This window comes from Oncorhynchus nerka, linkage group LG7 (assembly GCF_034236695.1).
Source record: "Oncorhynchus nerka isolate Pitt River linkage group LG7, Oner_Uvic_2.0, whole genome shotgun sequence".
Lineage (NCBI taxonomy): Eukaryota > Metazoa > Chordata > Actinopteri > Salmoniformes > Salmonidae > Oncorhynchus > Oncorhynchus nerka.
In genome coordinates this window covers 53,831,908-53,849,527 of record NC_088402.1, presented here as the reverse complement: position 1 = coordinate 53,849,527, position 17,620 = coordinate 53,831,908, and the positions used below count along the sequence as shown (strand labels likewise).

At 42.1% G+C, this 17,620-nt stretch overlaps 2 protein-coding genes across 5 annotated transcripts; both read right to left on the bottom strand.

Moving 5' to 3' along the window:
* Positions 1–1,357: 1,357 nt before the first annotated feature.
* LOC115131942 (mRNA export factor-like) lies at positions 1,358–6,488 on the bottom strand. Of its 4 annotated transcripts, XM_029664055.2 has the most exons (15): positions 5,843–6,488; positions 5,624–5,699; positions 5,153–5,282; positions 4,725–4,838; positions 4,495–4,599; positions 4,287–4,379; positions 4,107–4,193; positions 3,854–3,940; positions 3,372–3,443; positions 3,037–3,165; positions 2,706–2,812; positions 2,529–2,604; positions 2,216–2,410; positions 2,008–2,093; positions 1,358–1,831 (listed from the first exon to the last, which is right to left on the bottom strand). In XM_029664055.2, coding segments are annotated over exons 4-15 (1,119 nt in total). In that variant the 5' UTR covers positions 4,806–4,838; positions 5,153–5,282; positions 5,624–5,699; positions 5,843–6,488; the 3' UTR covers positions 1,358–1,830. The 4 variants fall into 4 exon arrangements, with proteins under 4 accessions (XP_029519915.1, XP_029519913.1, XP_064876679.1 ...); XM_029664053.2 differs by having other exon boundaries at positions 5,153–5,699; XM_065020607.1 differs by having other exon boundaries at positions 5,153–6,488.
* Positions 6,168–16,570, bottom strand: LOC115131943 (eukaryotic translation initiation factor 2 subunit 2-like). Its single transcript, XM_029664057.1, has 9 exons — positions 16,443–16,570; positions 15,790–15,970; positions 15,442–15,542; positions 7,897–8,029; positions 7,584–7,684; positions 7,266–7,414; positions 7,053–7,109; positions 6,851–6,936; positions 6,168–6,687 (listed from the first exon to the last, which is right to left on the bottom strand). The coding sequence occupies exons 1-9, from the start codon at positions 16,455–16,457 to the stop codon at positions 6,512–6,514; spliced, it is 999 nt and encodes a 332-aa protein (XP_029519917.1). The 5' UTR covers positions 16,458–16,570; the 3' UTR covers positions 6,168–6,511.
* Between the last annotated feature and the right edge of the window lie 1,050 nt (positions 16,571–17,620).

Genomic DNA, 17,620 nt, shown 5'->3' with positions numbered 1-17,620 from the left:
TATTTCCAAGTCCTATTCTTGCAGCTCAAGGGGTGTAACATTTATTGGAATGACTGGAATTCTGATAGACTTTGGTTTTTAATGTAAAGATATCATTTATATCTTAATATTATTATTGTATGTAGTAGAAGGTGATTGGTTAGAAGCCTACATAACCAACCCATGAAGTAAAATGTAACATCCATATATTGCCAGCTATGTAAACTTTAACATTGATTTATCCTGCAGTAGATGTCTTTCAATTGGTAACATACATTTTTTGTCTTCTTCTAATACATTTAAGGGGAAAGTAATCTAAAAGTAACAAGATTATGTTACTAGATTTGAGTAATCCACAAATTACGTTTCTGATTACAATTTTGGACAGGTAGGTAGTAACGGCGACAGATTACATTTAAAAAGTAACCTACCCAACCCTGGTTCTATGCATTCCTATTTGCTTAGTGTTCTAAACATTGTGCCCCATTGCACGGAGTATGTACAAGTGTAAAATAGATGAGCATGAAAAAATGTGTTGTAAATACCAGTCAGTTTAACTTGTCTTTATTTACTAATTTATTTCATTATTCAATGTCATTAAATTGTACAACAATGTAACAGAGCAGAAAAAAACATTACCATGCAATCATGGTGTCAGTTACCAGGTTTCCATCCAACCCTGTTATGTGAGTAAAGTACGTTGGATAAAACATTTAATGCCAGGCCTGATGGAAACAGCAAATTTGTCGGTAAACTTTTAAAATGTCGACAAAACAATATGCTAGACGTGGCATATTTTCTTTGTAAACGTAATTATGCGAGTAATGGCGGTGGAAATGCTTTATGCGCAAATTTTGATATAATAACGAAGTAAACTTGGGAGTCATGCGATGAAATAAATTATGATAAACTTCACAAGGCGGGGAGTGCACGGTGATGAGCTTTGATGCTACTTTCCAATAAATGTTGAGGGTCTTATTCTGGTGACATGATCTATGCTTGGCTGCCGTTTGATAAATACAAATAATCTTGCTCTTTTGACCATAATAATCTTATCGTGTAGTAGGCTAAACCCACACTATCTGCGAGCTGTTAGCTGAAGCGCACGTGCCTAGGGCCACATTCGCTATATAAACAAACATTTTTGTGACAAAACCATCAGGGTAGCCTAGTGGTTAGAGCGACTAGTAACCGGAAGGTTGCAAGTTCAAACCCCCGAGCTGACAAGGTACAAATCTGTCGTTCTGCCCCTGAACAGGCAGTTAACCCACTGTTCCTAGGCCATAATTTAAAATAAGAATTTGTTCTTAACTGACTTGCCTGGTTAAATAAAGGTAAAATAAAAAAAATCAAGAGTTGAAAATGCAATGGAAACCCATTTCATTTGTAATTTTTATTTGGTACATGGGAATTTAACCACAAACGTTATTTGTATGTGCACTATGCCATCAAGCACATCTTTCTACCCACAACAAATCAATTGGATGGAAACATCTCTGGTGGAAAAATGCACACATTGTTTTCAGATTTTGTTTCAGCAGATTTAAGAATATTCACATGAAAAATCTGTCAGCAATTCGATGGAAACCTAGCTACTGACAATAGAAAATAAAATATCAGATATTAAAAAACAATATCATCTCCTCACTCTCCAACCCCTATTTGGATGCATGTGGCTGGGACAGAGATCCAGGCCAATGCCAAGAAGATGAAAGACCTCCAGTGATTGGTCCTTTTGCAAGCAGCAGCTCCACCATTGGTGTTGGCACAGGATAGGAACAGAGTCGTGCAGGCATCACGTGTGCGTTTGACAAACCTCCATTTTGCAAACAACAGGAGAGACAGGGCAGATCTAGGGACATGAGGAAATGTACAAAAGGTCATGAAGTCTGTTGCTTTCAAGTCTTTGCTTGTCCGCCAATATACATGTGGTTCTAGATTTCTTAAGCATAGAATGTATTGTAAAGGTCACCATAGAGGTGCCCAAAGGCGATTGATGTGTTGAAAATCACAGGCAGTCTGACTCACCATTTCTTATTCCGAGGTTTCAGCTCCTCAGTAGCATTACGCAGGAAGATGTAGTTCTTTTTCTGAGGGTTGTAGTACTCATGCCCCTGAGGTTTAACACAAAATGTATCAATTGAACTTATTCAAAATAATGCCTGGCCATTTTGAAGGAATAGAATGAGTCTTAAAATCAACCAATCATAACATGAGGTACGAGACTAAATGTTACCTTTGACCAGTCATAGCTAGAGGCGTAGGCAAAGATGTTGCCGTTGTTGTTGAACGAGCAAGCTGTGATTGGCTGGTCCAGCTGCTCCGAGGTCTTCAGCTTGGTGCGAGCGTCTTTATCCCAGAAGCTAAAGCGACCGTCAGACCCAACAGTCGCCAGTGTACCGTGGACAGGGTGGAAGGAGATGGCATTCACCTGTTTGATCAGAAACAGCAAGCTTTTTGCATTAAAAAACACCAACATCTTTCGCTTCCTACTGACTGTAGCCAAACTAATATGAAAGCAGGGTGGAGAGAGCACAAGCTGCACTCACAGCATAGATGTCTTGTGGTGTGGTTGTGTTGGTTCCATTCGACCTGTGGCACTTGAAGGTGAAGTTATCCTTGGCTCTACAACACACAAAAAACACAGTGTGGTGAGTACGGTGCCCTGGGTAATAGCTAAGGTCTTTTCACAGTTTGTAAGGAAAAGCACGTTTTGTGCCACTCACGGGTTAGGAGGGTTGATGTAGTGAATGGCGACCCGCCCTTCAATGCTCCCAAGAGCAAATCCAGCAGGCTTGTTCTGTTTGTCCTTAAAGATGGCTATGCAGCGGTGCTGATACAGGGAGACGGAAGAGGTGGTGTTAGGGTGTACACCACAGGCATTAACTACTCAATAATAACTGATAATCAATGGAAACCGCACACTGCGAAAAGGTGAGTGTAATATGTGCGAGGCAGAAAAAGTGTGTAGTAGACAGTCCTGTAAATGTATTGGTCTTTTTTTATTTAACCTTTATTTATCCAGGAAGACTTATTTTAGGGAGACCTGTAAGTCACCTGGTATGTGAAACCAGTCACCTGGTGTTTGAGTGGTGAGTCTATCCTCCTGAACTCGGACGGCTGGTTCTCAAGCTGATATACAATCAAACCTCGCTCTGCCGATGCTACCACTGCCATGGGATACACCTGGAAATGACAGCAGCCAGCTCACCAATCAGCAGACAACACATGGCTTATAAAACCAGGACACAGCAGACTTTCATCTAAAAATGTTTTGAACATTTAACTGCTGAACACAATTTAAAATCACTAGTCGGTCCTCGCTATTCAGAGTTATTATAGAAAACTTAAAGAATATTAAAGTCACTGGAGCTTTAGCACCAGGTCCTCACCACGTCTGCACAGTAGCACCTCTCCGGCAGCTGCAGGGACATCATTGGGTTGGGCGAACGGGTGTCCCAGAACTACAAGAGCAAATCAAACACAGGTGAGCAAACCATTATAGTGAGTAAGATAATGACATTATTATCCTCACAGGGACATTTTGTTTGTGGCACTGTGTACTTTAAAACATATCATCAAGCATACAATGGGCATAAATACAAAAACAGACAAATACAAATGAGAATAGAAAAAGTGCAATTCATGGGTGTTTCATAATGATTCAACTGTACACAATATACACATCAGTACAACGTCAACATCAATGTCAACTGTAGGCCAGACCGTCATTCAGTAGCCTTACTGTCACTGGGATAAAGGACTGTTTAGCTCTATTTATTTTATGCCCTGTATCACTACATAATAACTATGATATAAAACAGATAGTCATTTTGGAACAAGGATTGTTTCCAATCACAATACATTTTCTTACCTTCAGAGTTTTGTCCCAGCTGCCTGTCATGATGCAGTTGTAGTTGGGGGCTTTGATCCAGTGGACTGTTCTGATAGGAGCATCATGCTAAGAGGAAACACAAGTCAATACCATTTCTAATCGGATCTAGGTTCAACATACCTTTTCATAATGTTTCCATGGGAAGCAATTCCCCTCTGTTGTACAAAGAGGCGATGAAACTACCAATTGAAAAATAACACTTAAAACAGTGTTCATAGCCTGAAATATTTACCTGTGCGATCTGTATTGCCTGGTTGCTGTTGAGATCCCACATTTTGGCAGTCTTATCACAAGATGCAGTGAAAACCTTGCTTCCATCCTGAGAGAGCAAGGGAACGAATAAGTAAAGCTTCATTCAAAGTTCTTATATGGTTCGTAAAGATATGTGATGTGATATGTGAGGGGGGCCTACTTCGCTCCAGCAGACATCAAGGACTGGACCTGTGTGCATTTGCTGGGCTTTGGGGACTGTCTGCCCATTGTCCTGTACCTCCCAACACCTCACCTGGAAAAATTTAAGAAAACAGTCACGTGTTACGAAGTGAATGGTTTTAGACTCATAACAAAAAGGCATAAGTCGGAAGTGAACACTTCAAGTGGAACTTAATGACTTGACTCACATCATTGGCCCAGGACCCCCCTATCAAGAAGTTCCCTGGCATGGCAGGGGGACTAAACGCCAAGCAACTGATGCTGTCATCTGGGGGTGAGGTTACTTCCACATCCTATATGAGGTCACACATCATTCAAATGTATTTATACCACTCAGAACAATTTCTAATAGTCAAATAGATTGATCATTAAGCAGGTTACTGAAAGGGAATGATACATTTTTTTTTTAGCTAGTTACCTTCATTGGGTTGTGTGTGTCCGTGGTTGCCGCTCCGAATCCCCCTGCGCCAAACCCAGTGCTGGTCCCAAACAAGCTCATGACGTCGGATTGTCTTGAGCCAACACGCGGTTACTAATATGAAATGGTACATATTAGTAACCGGTACAATAAACAGCATTACAATAATTTGAAGTTATTCGATCAACATTTACATGCATTAGTGATAGTATACATAAATGATAATAATGAAAGAGGACAGTTAGCTATTGGACTTCAGTGGCTAGCTAAATGAATGGAGGTTGCTCACAAACCATCATGTTGTTCACCTAGCTAGCAATACATCTGCACCCAAGCCTCATATCAAGCGGCACTGTGATACTAAACAGCTTACTTTTATCGCAGGGAAATGCAGTAGTTTCAAATGTGTACATATCGAGTTTGTTTACCTTTTTTTACGTTGAAAATAAGCTTGGTTAAAGAAGAAAACGCAGCGCGTTGAGCAGAATAGGAAGTGCATCCACTGCACATGCGTCGGCAATTTAGGTTGCGTTCCAGGTAGTCTTCATTGCAGCCGCGCTGTTCAGACAATCACACCTCACAATGAAAAATGTTTACATGTAAAACGTATTTTGATCTAAATCCTATGATTACCTATAATTAATTTGTTCTAATTCCACCCGTTTTCATATAAAAACAAGTTTCGCTCCCTTTCAATGATAAGTTGCATTATAAACATTTCTCTGGGTGTTACCTTGTCAAGAAAATCAATAAGGCAACCGACAACATACGGTCTTAAAAAAAAGTGATGGGAGAATGATAAATATCAGGTTTAAAAAATCAGGTTGAAAACAATTTGAAAGAGACTTTGTATATTCTTTCTGAACAAATCCGGAGTATACTTGATACCATGTGAATACCTTGTAAGATTCTTGTTTGCTATTTGAAATCAACAATCTTCTTAATACCAGGTGACCACGCAGAAGAATGTTTTTCCTAAGTGTCGAGGATCGGAAGTCAAAGTTAAAATCTTGTAATTGCCATAAAAGCGTGCACACGCACACACACAATAAATAGATGTCATTGTCGTTTGTTCATATTCTGTAGTCTCAGTTTGAAAGTAATTAATGTACTCTTACTGGAGGACACCCAGCTACTTCCACCCACTGACAGTCTGCTATGATAGTACAGATCTCAGATAAGCCTGTAAAAGCAGTAGAGGAGGGTATACAAGCTGAAAAACCGACTCTCCATAACCCTTTCACAATATCCTGCTGAAACTCTAATGGCTTGAAGCAAGCAAAGTTCATGCAGCTGTGGTGGATGAGTAACCAGGCCTGTACAGTATGGCTCGGCAGTGCAAAAGGGTACATACATGATACTGAAACCTAGCTCTTGGAATGCATCTTTAAAATGTTTGTTTACACACCCACTATGCTTCAACCAAAGGAAAGCCAATATCAATTACTTTGTCATAACAGCTTTGTCTTTATGATCCGATATGTGGGCTACATACGATTGAAGAAATGTGGGAAGAAGACACACTTGGAGGGAATAGAGAAGCTCTGAAAGAATCTGCCCTCAGCTGAGAAAAGAGAAAACTGGGTGTTTGCCTGTGAAACCTTATGCATCTGCGCACTGCTCCTTATGACCTGCGAGAACTTCGATCCTCAGAGCTTGTAGCGTTTCTCTCTCACATAATGCAGCGACAACAACAAACCCTCTCGAACTCCAAACAAAAGTCCAGTTATCAAGAGGATCCAAAGCTCCGGCGGGTCAGAGAAGGAGAAGCCAGGGTTGGGTTGGCCTTAGTTGGCTTTGGCACGGAGCTGTGTCCTCTTGCCCGTGACAGCCTGGAAGCCAGTCTTGATGCTGGCCACGGAGCAGCGTGAGTGGCAGGTCTCACACTGTAGGAAGTAGAGACGGGTGTCCTTTTGTAGGATGGTGTCAGGGGAGCGACACGTGTGACACGTCACATATTCCTCTGCAAGTCAAACACAAAGCCAAGATGAGGCACGCAAATATGTCTATAGTAGCTACAAGTGAAGGATAACTAAATGATATGCCTCTACAACTATTCTTTACATATTTTGCTCTAGGTCACCAGTATACCAATGTAATATGGATTCCTGTATATTCCTACGTACTAATATATCTTCTCAAGACATTTTCAATCTGTTTCTGTTGAAATCTTCCTTTGATCACAAGCTGATTATTTCCATCTATGGAACCACTGCAAAGAAAATAAATGTAATAGTCATTCATAAAAACAGAACTTAATAACAGATGTCTGGATATGAAGATTTCTACTGCGAAATCTGCAATAACCATAATACTAGGCCACTTTACCTTGTCCCCAGCTCAGCCAATAAAAATGCCAGAAGATGTTTTGGCTGACGATGCAACCTACAGAGAACAATAACTGACAGTTAAATGCAGTCAAATGTACTACTAGAAACACTACCACACTTCAATCATCATATACTGTAGCTCTCCTGTGGGAAGTAGAAACTCAAGTCCCTAAAGTCTGTAGAATGTATGAAGTAGACATGTTTGACTCACAGTTTACAGATATCAGTGAAGTTGACAAACGAGGTCTTCTTGGTGCCCACTCGGACCACCTGAGGGGGCTTCATAATAAACTTTCTCTTCTCTCCGGCCACCATGTCAGGGTTCTTCTCCCGCATGATGTTGAAGACACGGTTCAGCAGCTGAGGAGGGCATCACAAATATGATCATCAGACTCTCTCAAACTGGCGCAACTAGAATTGAAGGCACCAACAGCCTGAGGCTGGGGCGTGCCTTTGAATCAATATAAGCAAATGCCCTTTGCAATATTATTTAAAATAATCTGAACTGAATTTAAATAAATAGGCCTACCTCATCATATGTGTAGTCTCTGTCTGTCCCTAACCACGCCGGACCAGACTGGGAGCTGAATGAGATGCCATCATTTTTTCCCCCCTCATCGTCCTCGAGGCCTCAAGCAAAAACACCACATGGTCATGTTTTAACGGATACAATTACACTCATTGAAAGGAAAGTAGAAGACAGATATCTACATTCAATAATAATAATAATAATAGATTTAATTTGTATAGCGCATTTCATTACCCAAGAATCTCAACAGCGCTCAAGACAATGTCAGTCACTTAAGTGGATAATTACTACAAGGTCAAATGCCATCCCATACCATCGTCCTTCTCAAGTATCTCTCCTTCCTCCTGGAAGTCAACCTTCTTGGACTTTTTTTTCTTTGCTGGCAACTGAAGATCCAAGTCGTCCTCTTCCGCTGCCTCGCTCTGCTCTTCTTCAATTTTCAGCTCCTGTTTTTAATAGATTGGGAGAACCTGTCAGCAAAACGTAATTAGATGTGACAAGACTAGGGTTGCAAAGGGTCGGAAACTTTCAGGCAAATTTCCAGAATTTTCCCGGAAAGATTCCAAGGGTAGTTAGCCTGGGAATTATGCTTAAATTCATTAACAAATGTTGCTGATAACAGTGAAGCTTTTTTTGTGGGATACACATAAGGCAATTCTAGGTCTTGTGGGATGTTTTGGTTAAACTATCGCCAATTCAATGGAATTGCAACCCTCTGCATGCACAGCGCATTCTTCCATCACATGTGCAGTGCACTCTTCTATCACATGTATAGCTGATTCTCAAGATCTTGCACACTAATGAGATGATATTGAGCCAAGGACTACATGCTTTCTGGTAAGTTTTGATTACAATACTGGGTGGGATGAATATATTTTATATGACATACATTATTTTTTGTTAACTAGTAAATAGTAGCCTACAGAAAAGTGTGTTTAAATCATTTCTAACTTGTTAACAATTTCTGCTAGTTGGTTCTTTCTACCATGTGGGTTTTAGCTTGCTTGAGCCTGCTAACTGAGTGTTAATTCACCTGTTTCCATACACATTTCATTTTAAACCATTTATCTTACAAAGGAGTTTTTTAATCTAACTGCTTAACTATTTATCTGTACATGGAATTGTATTTTTTTATATTTTTAATCTTCACAGGAAAATGCCATGGGCACTATCTGATGTGGGAGACATTTCACTGCAGCTAAAGTAAACTCAGCAAAAAAAGAAACATCCTCTCACTGTCAACTGTGTTTATTTTCAGCAAACTTAACATTTGTAAATATTTGTATGAACATAACAGGATTCAACAACTGAGACATAAACTGAACAAGTTCCACAGACATGTGGCTAACATAAATGGAATAATGTGTCCCTGAACAAAGAGGGGGTCAAAATCAAAAGTAACAGACAGTATCTGATGTGGCCACCAGCTGCATTAAGAGTACTACAGTGCATCTCCTCTTCATGGACTGCACCAGATTTACCAGTTCTTGCTGTGAGATGTTACCTGTACATTTCTGGGGGGAATGGCCCTAGCCCTCACCATCCGATCCAACAGGTCCCAGACGTGCTCAATGGGATTGAGATCTGGGCTTTTCGCTGGCCATGGCAGAACACTGACATTCCTGTCTTGCAGGAAATCATGCACAGAACGAGCACAGAACGAGCAGTATGGCTGGTGGCATTGTCATGCTAGAGGGTCATGTCAGAATGAGCCTGCAGAAAGGGTACCACATGAAGGAGAAGGATGTCTTGACTGTAACGCACAGCTGAACAAGCTCAGTCCGATGATGCTGTGACGGACCCTCCACCTCCAAATCGATCCCTCTCCAGAGTACAGGCCTCGGTATAACGATAAACGCAAATTCGACCATCACCCCTGGTGAGACAAAACCGCGACTTGTCAGTGAAGAGCACTTTTTGCCAGTCCTGTCTGGTCCAGCGACGGTGGGTTTGTGCCCATAGGAACCGTTGTTGCCGGTGATGTCTTGTGAGGACCTGCCTTACCACAGGCCTACAAGCCCTCAGTTCAGCCTCTCTCAGCCTATTGCGGACAGTCTGAGCACTGATGGAGGGATTGTGCCTTCCTGGTGTAACTTGGGCAGTTGTTGTTGCCATCCTGTACCTGTCCCGCAGGTGTGATTTTCGGATGTACTGATCCTGTGCAGGTGTTGTTACACGTGGTCTGCCACTGCGAGGACGTTCAGCTGTCCGTCCTGTCTCCCTGTAGCACTGTCTTAGGTGTCTCACAGTACGGACATTGCAATTTATTGCCCTGGCCACATCTGCAGTCCTCATGCCTCCTTGCAGCATGCCTAAGGCACGTTCACGCAGATGTGCAGGGACCCTGGGCATCTTTCTTTTGTTTTTTTTCAGAGTCAGTAGAAAGGCCTCTTTAGTGTCCTAAGCTTTCATAACTGTGACCTTAATTGCCTACCGTCTGTAAGCTGCTAGTGTCTTAACAACCGTTCCACAACCGGTGCATGTTCAACAACCGGTGCATGTTCATGAATTGTTTCTGGGTCATTGAACAAGCATGGGAACCAGTGTTTAAACCCTTTACAATGAAGATCTGTGAAGTTATTTGGATTTTTACGAATTATCGTTGAAACAAAGGGTCCGGAGTTTAGAAGGAAAAGCTGTGTACATTTGCAAATACTGTGCCAAATCATTTGTGAAGAATGCAACAAAGATGCAGAATCATCTGGGCAAGTGCATACAATTCTACAAGAGAGCCAAGGAAATGATTAGGTACATGAAGGGTCATCAAGTTATAGCAGCAATCTACCTCACCAAGCAAAGTGAGAAGAATAAGAGCACCACATTGAAGCTGCCCAGCAACACCCATTGGGGTGGTGTTGTCATCATGTTTGACAGTCTCCTGGAGGTGGAGGAGTCTCTCCAAGAAATGGCCATATCACAGTCTGCTGATATGGACAGCCCCATCAAGAGGGTCCTCCTGGATGATGTATTTTGGGAGAGAATGGTAAGCAGCCTGAAACTCCTGAAACCTATAGCAGTAGCCATTGCACGGATCGGGGGAGACAATGCCATCCTGTCTGATGTTCAGACTCTGCTTACAGATGTAAGATAAGAAATCTGTACTGCCCTACCCACTTCGCTGTTGCTCCAAAAGAAACAGCAGTTCTGAAATACATAAAAAGCGTGAAGACTTCTGCTTCAAGCCGATACACGCCACAGCGTACATGTTGGACTCCAAGTATGCTGGCAAGAGCATCCTGTCTGGTGTAGAGATCAACAAGGCCTATGGTGTCATCACTACCGTGTCTCGCCACCTTGGCCTGGATGAGAGTAAGGTTCTTGGCAGTCTGCCAAAGTATACTTCCAAGCAAGGGCTTTGGGATGGAGATGCAATATGGCAGTCGTGCCAACATACAGTGCCTTGCAAAAGTATTCATCCCCCTTGGCGTTGTCCCTATTTTGTTGCATTACAACCTGTAATTTAAATTGATTTTTATTTGGATTTCATGAAATGGACACACACAAAATAGTCCAAATTGGTGAAGTGAAATTTGAAAATGTACTTGTTTAAAAAATGTCTCAAACTAAAAACCTCAAACCGGTGCGTGCATATGCCCCTAAATAAGATCTGGTGCAACCAATTACCTTCAGAAGTCACATAATTAGTTAAATAAAGTCCACCTATGTGCAATCTAAGTGTCACATGATCTAAGTATATATACACCTGTTCTGAAAGGCCCCAGAGTCTGCAACCCCACTAAACAAGGGGCACCACCAAGCAAGCAGCACCATGAAGATCAAGGAGCTCTCCAAACAGGTCAGGAACAAAGCTGTGGAGAAGTACAGATCAGGGAGGAACTTTGAACACCCCACGGAGCACCATTAAATCCATTATTAAAAAATTGAAAGAATATGGCACCACACCAAACCTGCCAAGAGAAGGCTGCCCACCAAAACTCACAGACCAGGCAAGGAGGGCATTAATCAGAGAGGCAACAATGAGACCAAAGATAACCCTGAAGGAGCTGCAAAGCTCCACTGCAGAGATTGGAGTATATGTCCATAGGACCAATCTAAGCCATTGCTTAAAGAAAAAAATAAGCAAACACGCTTGGTGTTCGCCAAAAGGCATGTGGGAGACTCCCCAAACATATGGAAGAAGGTACTCTGGTCAGATGAGACCACAATTTTGCTTTTTGGCCATCAAGGAAAAAGCTATGTCTGACGCAAACCCAACACCTCACATTACCCCGAGAACACCATCCCCACAGTGAAGCATGGTGGTGGCAGCATGATGCTGTCAGGATGTTTTTCATTGGCAGGGACTGGGAAACTGGTCAGAATTGAAGGAATGATGGATGGAGTTAAATACAGGGAAATTCTTGATTCTTGAATGATACAAACCCCCCAAAAATCAATTTTAATTCCAGGTTGTAAGGCAACAAAATAGGAAAAATGCCAAGGGGGATGAATACTTTCGCAAGCCACTGTATCTCATCAGCCACCTGGTGGAAGGGACTTTGTGGATCTGAGGCTCTTTCCCCTGTTGCCTTCATCATCCTCCAAATCCCACCAACATCAGCCACTTCAGAGCGCAACTGGTCCTTGTTTGGGAACGCACACAACAGGCTGACCAATACAAGGGTTGACAAATTGGTGGCCACCCGGGCAAATTTGAGGCTTTTTGAGCCTGACAACGAGCCATCCTCAACAAGGTTGGAAAGTGACAGTGAAGATGAGGCCTCAGACTCTGATGTTCAAGAGGTGGACATTGAGGAGGTCCAGGGAGAAGACATGGAAGCCTGAGAGGAAGTCAACCAAATCTTTAGTTTCTACACTATCATTTTACAGATGTTTGTTGAAAACATTTTTGGAAGATGCGATGGATCATTGGGGATCATTTAATATTCCCTTTGTTTTGTTGTGCAGTGAAATCATCCCATTTGAAGAGTCAACTCATTTAATTCAAGTTAAATTCGTAAATAAATAGTTTTTATTTTATTTATATTGGAAGGATTTAATCATTTGCAATTATTTATACTTATGATAAGTTAAAATGTTTATGTTTCTGTCTCCATATGATATGGTAAATATATCCAATGCAAAAAACATCTACATTTAAATGGTATTAATATTCATTTGCATATATTTCCCTTAATTCCTATATATTCCCGTTAGTTCCCACGGAACGTTTCCACCTCTGAATATTCCCCAAAAAGTGCAACCCTAGACAAGTCTCAGCTCAAAGTAGAAATTCAGAAATAAATGTGCCGCAACAAGGCCTTGGAAATAAACACAAGGCAGTTAACTTCGATATCACGTCAATATGGCTCCCATAGACATGGCTCCACTCCAGGTACACACACAGCATAAATGACAGTGCATTCGGAAAGTATTCAGACCCCTTGACTTTTTCCACATTTTTGTTACGTTACAGCCTTATTCTAAAATTTATTAAATTGTTTTTTTCCCTCATCAATCTACACACAATACCCCATAATGAAAAAAAAATATATATATATATATATTTTTTTGGGGGAATGTATAAAAAAAATAATTATAATATCACATTTACATAAGTATTCAGACCCTTTACTAAAGTACTTTGTTGAAGCACCTTTGGCAGCGATTACAGGCTCGTATGATGCTACAAGCTTGGTACACCTGTATTTGGGGAGTTTCTCCCATTCTTCTCTGCAGATCCTCTCAAGCTCTGTCAGGTTGGATGGGGAGCATCGCTGCATAGCTATTTTCAGGTCTCTCCAGAGATGTCCGATGGGTTCAAGTCCGGGCTCTGGCTGTGCCACTCAAGGACATTTAGACTTGTCCTAAAGCCACTCCTGCGTTGTCTTGGCTGTCTGCTTAGGGTCATTTTCTTGTTGGAATGTGAACCTTTGCCTCAGTCTGAGGTCCTGAGTGCTCTGGAGCAGGTTTTCATCAAGGATCTCTCTGTACTTTGCTCCGTTCATCTTTCCCTCAATCCTGACTAGTCTCCCAGTCCCTGCCGCAGAAAAACATTCCCACAGCATGATGCTGCCACTACCATGCTTCACCATAGTGATGGTGCCAGGTTTCTTCCAGATGTGACGCTTGGCATTCAGGCCAAAGAGTTCAATCTTGGTTCTCATGGACTCATCAGAGTCCTTTAGGTCCTTTTGGCAAACTCCAAGCGGGCTGTCATGTGACTTTTACTGAGGAGTAGCTTCCATCTGGCCACTACCATAAAGGCCTGATTGGTGGAGTGCTGCAGAGATGGTTGTTCTTCTGGAATGTTCTCCCATCTCCACAGAGGAACTCTGGAGCTCAATTACATTTACATTTAAGTCATTTAGCAGACGCTCTTATCCAGAGCGACTTACAAATTGGTGCGTTCACCTTAAGACATCCAGTGGAACAGCCACTTTACAATAGTGCATCTAAATCTTTTAAGGGGGGTGAGAAGGATTACTTTATCCTATCCTAGGTATTCCTGAAAGAGGTGGGGTTTCAGGTGTCTCCGGAAGGTGGTGATTGACTCCGCTGTCCTGGCGTCGTGAGGGAGTTTGTTCCACCATTGGGGGGCCAGAGCAGCGAACAGTTTTGACTGGGCTGCGCGGGAACTGTACTTCCTCAGTGGTAGGGAGGCGAGCAGGCCAGAGGTGGATGAACGCAGTGCCCTTGTTTGGGTGTAGGGCCTGATCAGAGCCTGGAGGTACTGAGGTGCCGTTCCCCTCACAGCTCCGTAGGCAAGCACCATGGTCTTGTAGCGGATGCGAGCTTCAACTGGAAGCCAGTGGAGAGAGCGGAGGAGTGGGGTGACGTGAGAGAACTTGGGAAGGTTGAACACCAGACGGGCTGCGGCGTTCTGGATGAGTTGTAGGGGTTTAATGGCACAGGCAGGGAGCCCAGCCAACAGCGAGTTGCAGTAATCCAGACGGGAGATGACAAGTGCCTGGATTAGGACCTGCGCTGCTTCCTGTGTGAGGCAGGGTCGTACTCTGCGGATGTTGTAGAGCATGAACCTACAAGAACGGGCCACCGCCTTGATGTTAGTTGAGAACGACAGGGTGTTGTCCAGGATCACGCCAAGGTTCTTAGCGCTCTGGGAGGAGGACACAATGGAGTTGTCAACCGTGATGGTGAGATCATGGAACGGGCAGTCCTTCCCGGGAGGAAGAGCAGCTCCGTCTTGCCGAGGTTCAGCTTGAGGTGGTGATCCGTCATCCACACTGATGATCCACACTCAATCAGAGTGACCATCGGGTTCTTGGTCATCTCCCTGACCAAGGCCCTTCTCCCCCGATTGCTCTGTTAAGTTGGAAGGCCAGCTCTAGGAAGAGTCTTGGTGGTTCCAATCTTATTTTATTTAAGAATTATGGAGGTGTTCTTGGGGACCTTCAATGCTGCAGAAATGTTTTGGTACCCTTCCCCTGATCTGTGCCTTGACACAATCCTGTCTCGGAGCTCTCCAGGCAATTCCTTTGACCTCATGGCTTGGTTTTTGCTCTGATATGCCCTGTCAACTATGGGACCTTATATAGACAGGTGTGTGCCTTTCCAAATCATGTCCAATCAATTGGATTTACCACAGGTGGACTCCAAGTTATAGAAACATCTCAAGGATGATCAATGGAAACAGGATGCGCCTAAGCTCAATATCGAGTCTCATGGCATAGGGTCTGAATACTTATGTAAATAAGGTATTTCTATTTTATTTTATTTGAGACATATTCAAACATTTCTTAAAACCTGTTTTTGCTTTGTCATTATGGGGTATTGTTTCTAGATTGATGAGGGGAAAAAAGTATTTCATCCATTTTTAGTATGGCTGTAATGTAAACAAAATGTGGAATAAAGGATGGGGTCTGAATACTTTCCGAATGCACAGTATATATCATACCTTTATCCCCTCCTCAATGTCATTATCAAACCCTTTCTTGGGCTTCTTCTTCTTTTTCTTCTGGTTGAAAAAGTTCAGGTCATCAAGATCGTCGGATTGCTCTAAAGATTTGAACAAACACTTCTGATATTGGTCTCACTGAGTTACTCTTCCGTTCCAGTCATGACAGATTAGTGGTCTAGAAGAGCAGAAAGTCACTACTGGGACATTACGTTTCCTCTGTTCCTTGTTTCCTCTCCTCACCTCCATCTGACATGTTGAGTAGGAAGTGAGTCAAGGATGGAAGGAGAGGACCAAAGAATTCGAGGAAAGACCTTTGAGATCTTTGTCAGGTGTGAGCCTTCCTACCTTTCTTCCTTCCCTCGTCCTCGTCCAGGTCGAACTCTCTGTCCTCCCCACCGTCAGGTTCCACCTCCTTGGCCTCTACCTGCTGTGTGTCCTCTGCCACTCCGTCTCCACCTTCTTCTTCCAGCATGAAAGGCTTCTTCTTCTTCTTCTTCTTCTTGGTCATGTTGGGGTCGAATATCATCTGATGGGAGAATTCGACCGTGATGATTAGCTTAGACCCAGTGTGATTGAAGAAAAATAGCTGTTTGTTGATACATTACATTATATTTCCAGTCTAAGACTAGTTCTGGTACAATGTGTACAAACATTGACATACACGCACAGCTAGCATAAGTTTCCCAAGCCTAAATAATGGTTAGCTTTAATAACTACAGGAATAGACTTGCAGCTAGCTACCTAGCATAGCTGATATTTGGTCACTAAATTGAGTATGTGATTAATTGTTTTATTAGTTAGTTAGCCCACTAGCCAAGCGCTCAACATGCGTGAGTGGTCTGCTGTCTGATATACTGGTGGGAAAGACTTGTACTGTAGGCTGAGGCCAAAGTCATTCAACAACGATCGCCACTAACGTTAACGTAACTGGCTTATCTTCTTCTACTCGACCAATACTGATAATAGTATATACCCCATTATATAAAGTGATTACTTACTTCGTCTCCTGACATGTTTGCGGAAAGAACAAGAACGATCTAGGAAGTTTTTTTTTTATCCCAAGACCAGTCTCACTTCAATTCGCCGACACTTCTTGCATCAGCGGTAAATTGTCAATGCGCAATCGTGGACTAACGTAATGAGGTCGATATTCAGGGTTGCCAGGTCCAGTTTAGATATCTTGCAGAATGATCATACAAATAACCCATTCAAAACGCCTGAAAACTTGCCAACAATTTATTTTTACTCAGCAAGTGCTGATTTGCCACAATTATACAATAAACCCTTTCCCATAACGTTATCGAGACAATTAAGAAGCAATATATACATAACTTGTAACAACGCTAGAATCAAAATGAGTTTTTCATCAAAATAATAATTACAGCTATGATTATAAAGGAAGTTGAATATGTCTCAAGATAAAAGATAATTCACCCTTATTAAACTCGCCAGATAATTTTCCATTAATTGATGTCGATTTAACCCGTGTGACTGCTATGATTAAGCAATATGGCACAAGGGGGTATGGTATATAGCCAATATACTACAGCTAATGGCTGTTCTTAAGGATGAGGCAAAGGGATACAGCCATTAGCCGTGGTATTGTGGCAAATACCAAAAACTCTTGGGGTACCTTATTGCTATTATAAACTGGTTACCAACATAATTAGAACAGTAACAATACATGTTTTGTCATACCCATGGTATGCAGTCTGATATACCACAAACTCTGATATACCACAGCTTTCAGCCAATCAACATTCAGGGCTCGAACAACCTAGTTTATAATTGTAAAGAAATCCCTTTTGATAGATACATCCGACAGGAGAGTTTGAGTGATAAAAGTTGGACAGAGGATTTCGAAATCTCTGAGCAAGAAACTTGGATGAACTTAAAAAAAAAAAAATGTTGGGCCATTTTCTGGCAATTGTGACTTCATGTGCCAGATGTTAAGCCTACAAACAGTTATAATGACCCATTTGCGAGAGATTGACTTGTCATTTCAACAGGCATAGGCTACAGACTAAAATCTGGGTTTATGATTGTAATTAGACTTTGCTATGGTTTGCTTAGCTAGATGGAGGTAGCCTATAGCCCCTGATAGGCCTACATCTAATTTCAGAGAGCGTACTGTAGCCTAGGCAAGATGTAAACTGAATGATTTAGCAGCTTGATT

Coding starts and splice junctions, on each gene's coding strand:
- LOC115131942 (XM_065020607.1), bottom strand. CDS start 4,805: ATGAGCTTGTTTGGGACCAGCACTGGGTTTGGCGCAGGGGGATTCGGA. Junction 4,600..4,724: donor ACACACACAACCCAATGAAG/GTAACTAGCTAA, acceptor GACCTCATATAG/GATGTGGAAGTAACCTCACC. Junction 3,941..4,106: donor AGGCAATACAGATCGCACAG/GTAAATATTTCA, acceptor GTTTCCTCTTAG/CATGATGCTCCTATCAGAAC.
- LOC115131943 (XM_029664057.1), bottom strand. Junction 7,685..7,896: donor GATACTTGAGAAGGACGATG/GTATGGGATGGC, acceptor TTTTTGCTTGAG/GCCTCGAGGACGATGAGGGG. Junction 6,688..6,850: donor TGTCTTGAGAAGATATATTA/GTACGTAGGAAT, acceptor TTTGACTTGCAG/AGGAATATGTGACGTGTCAC.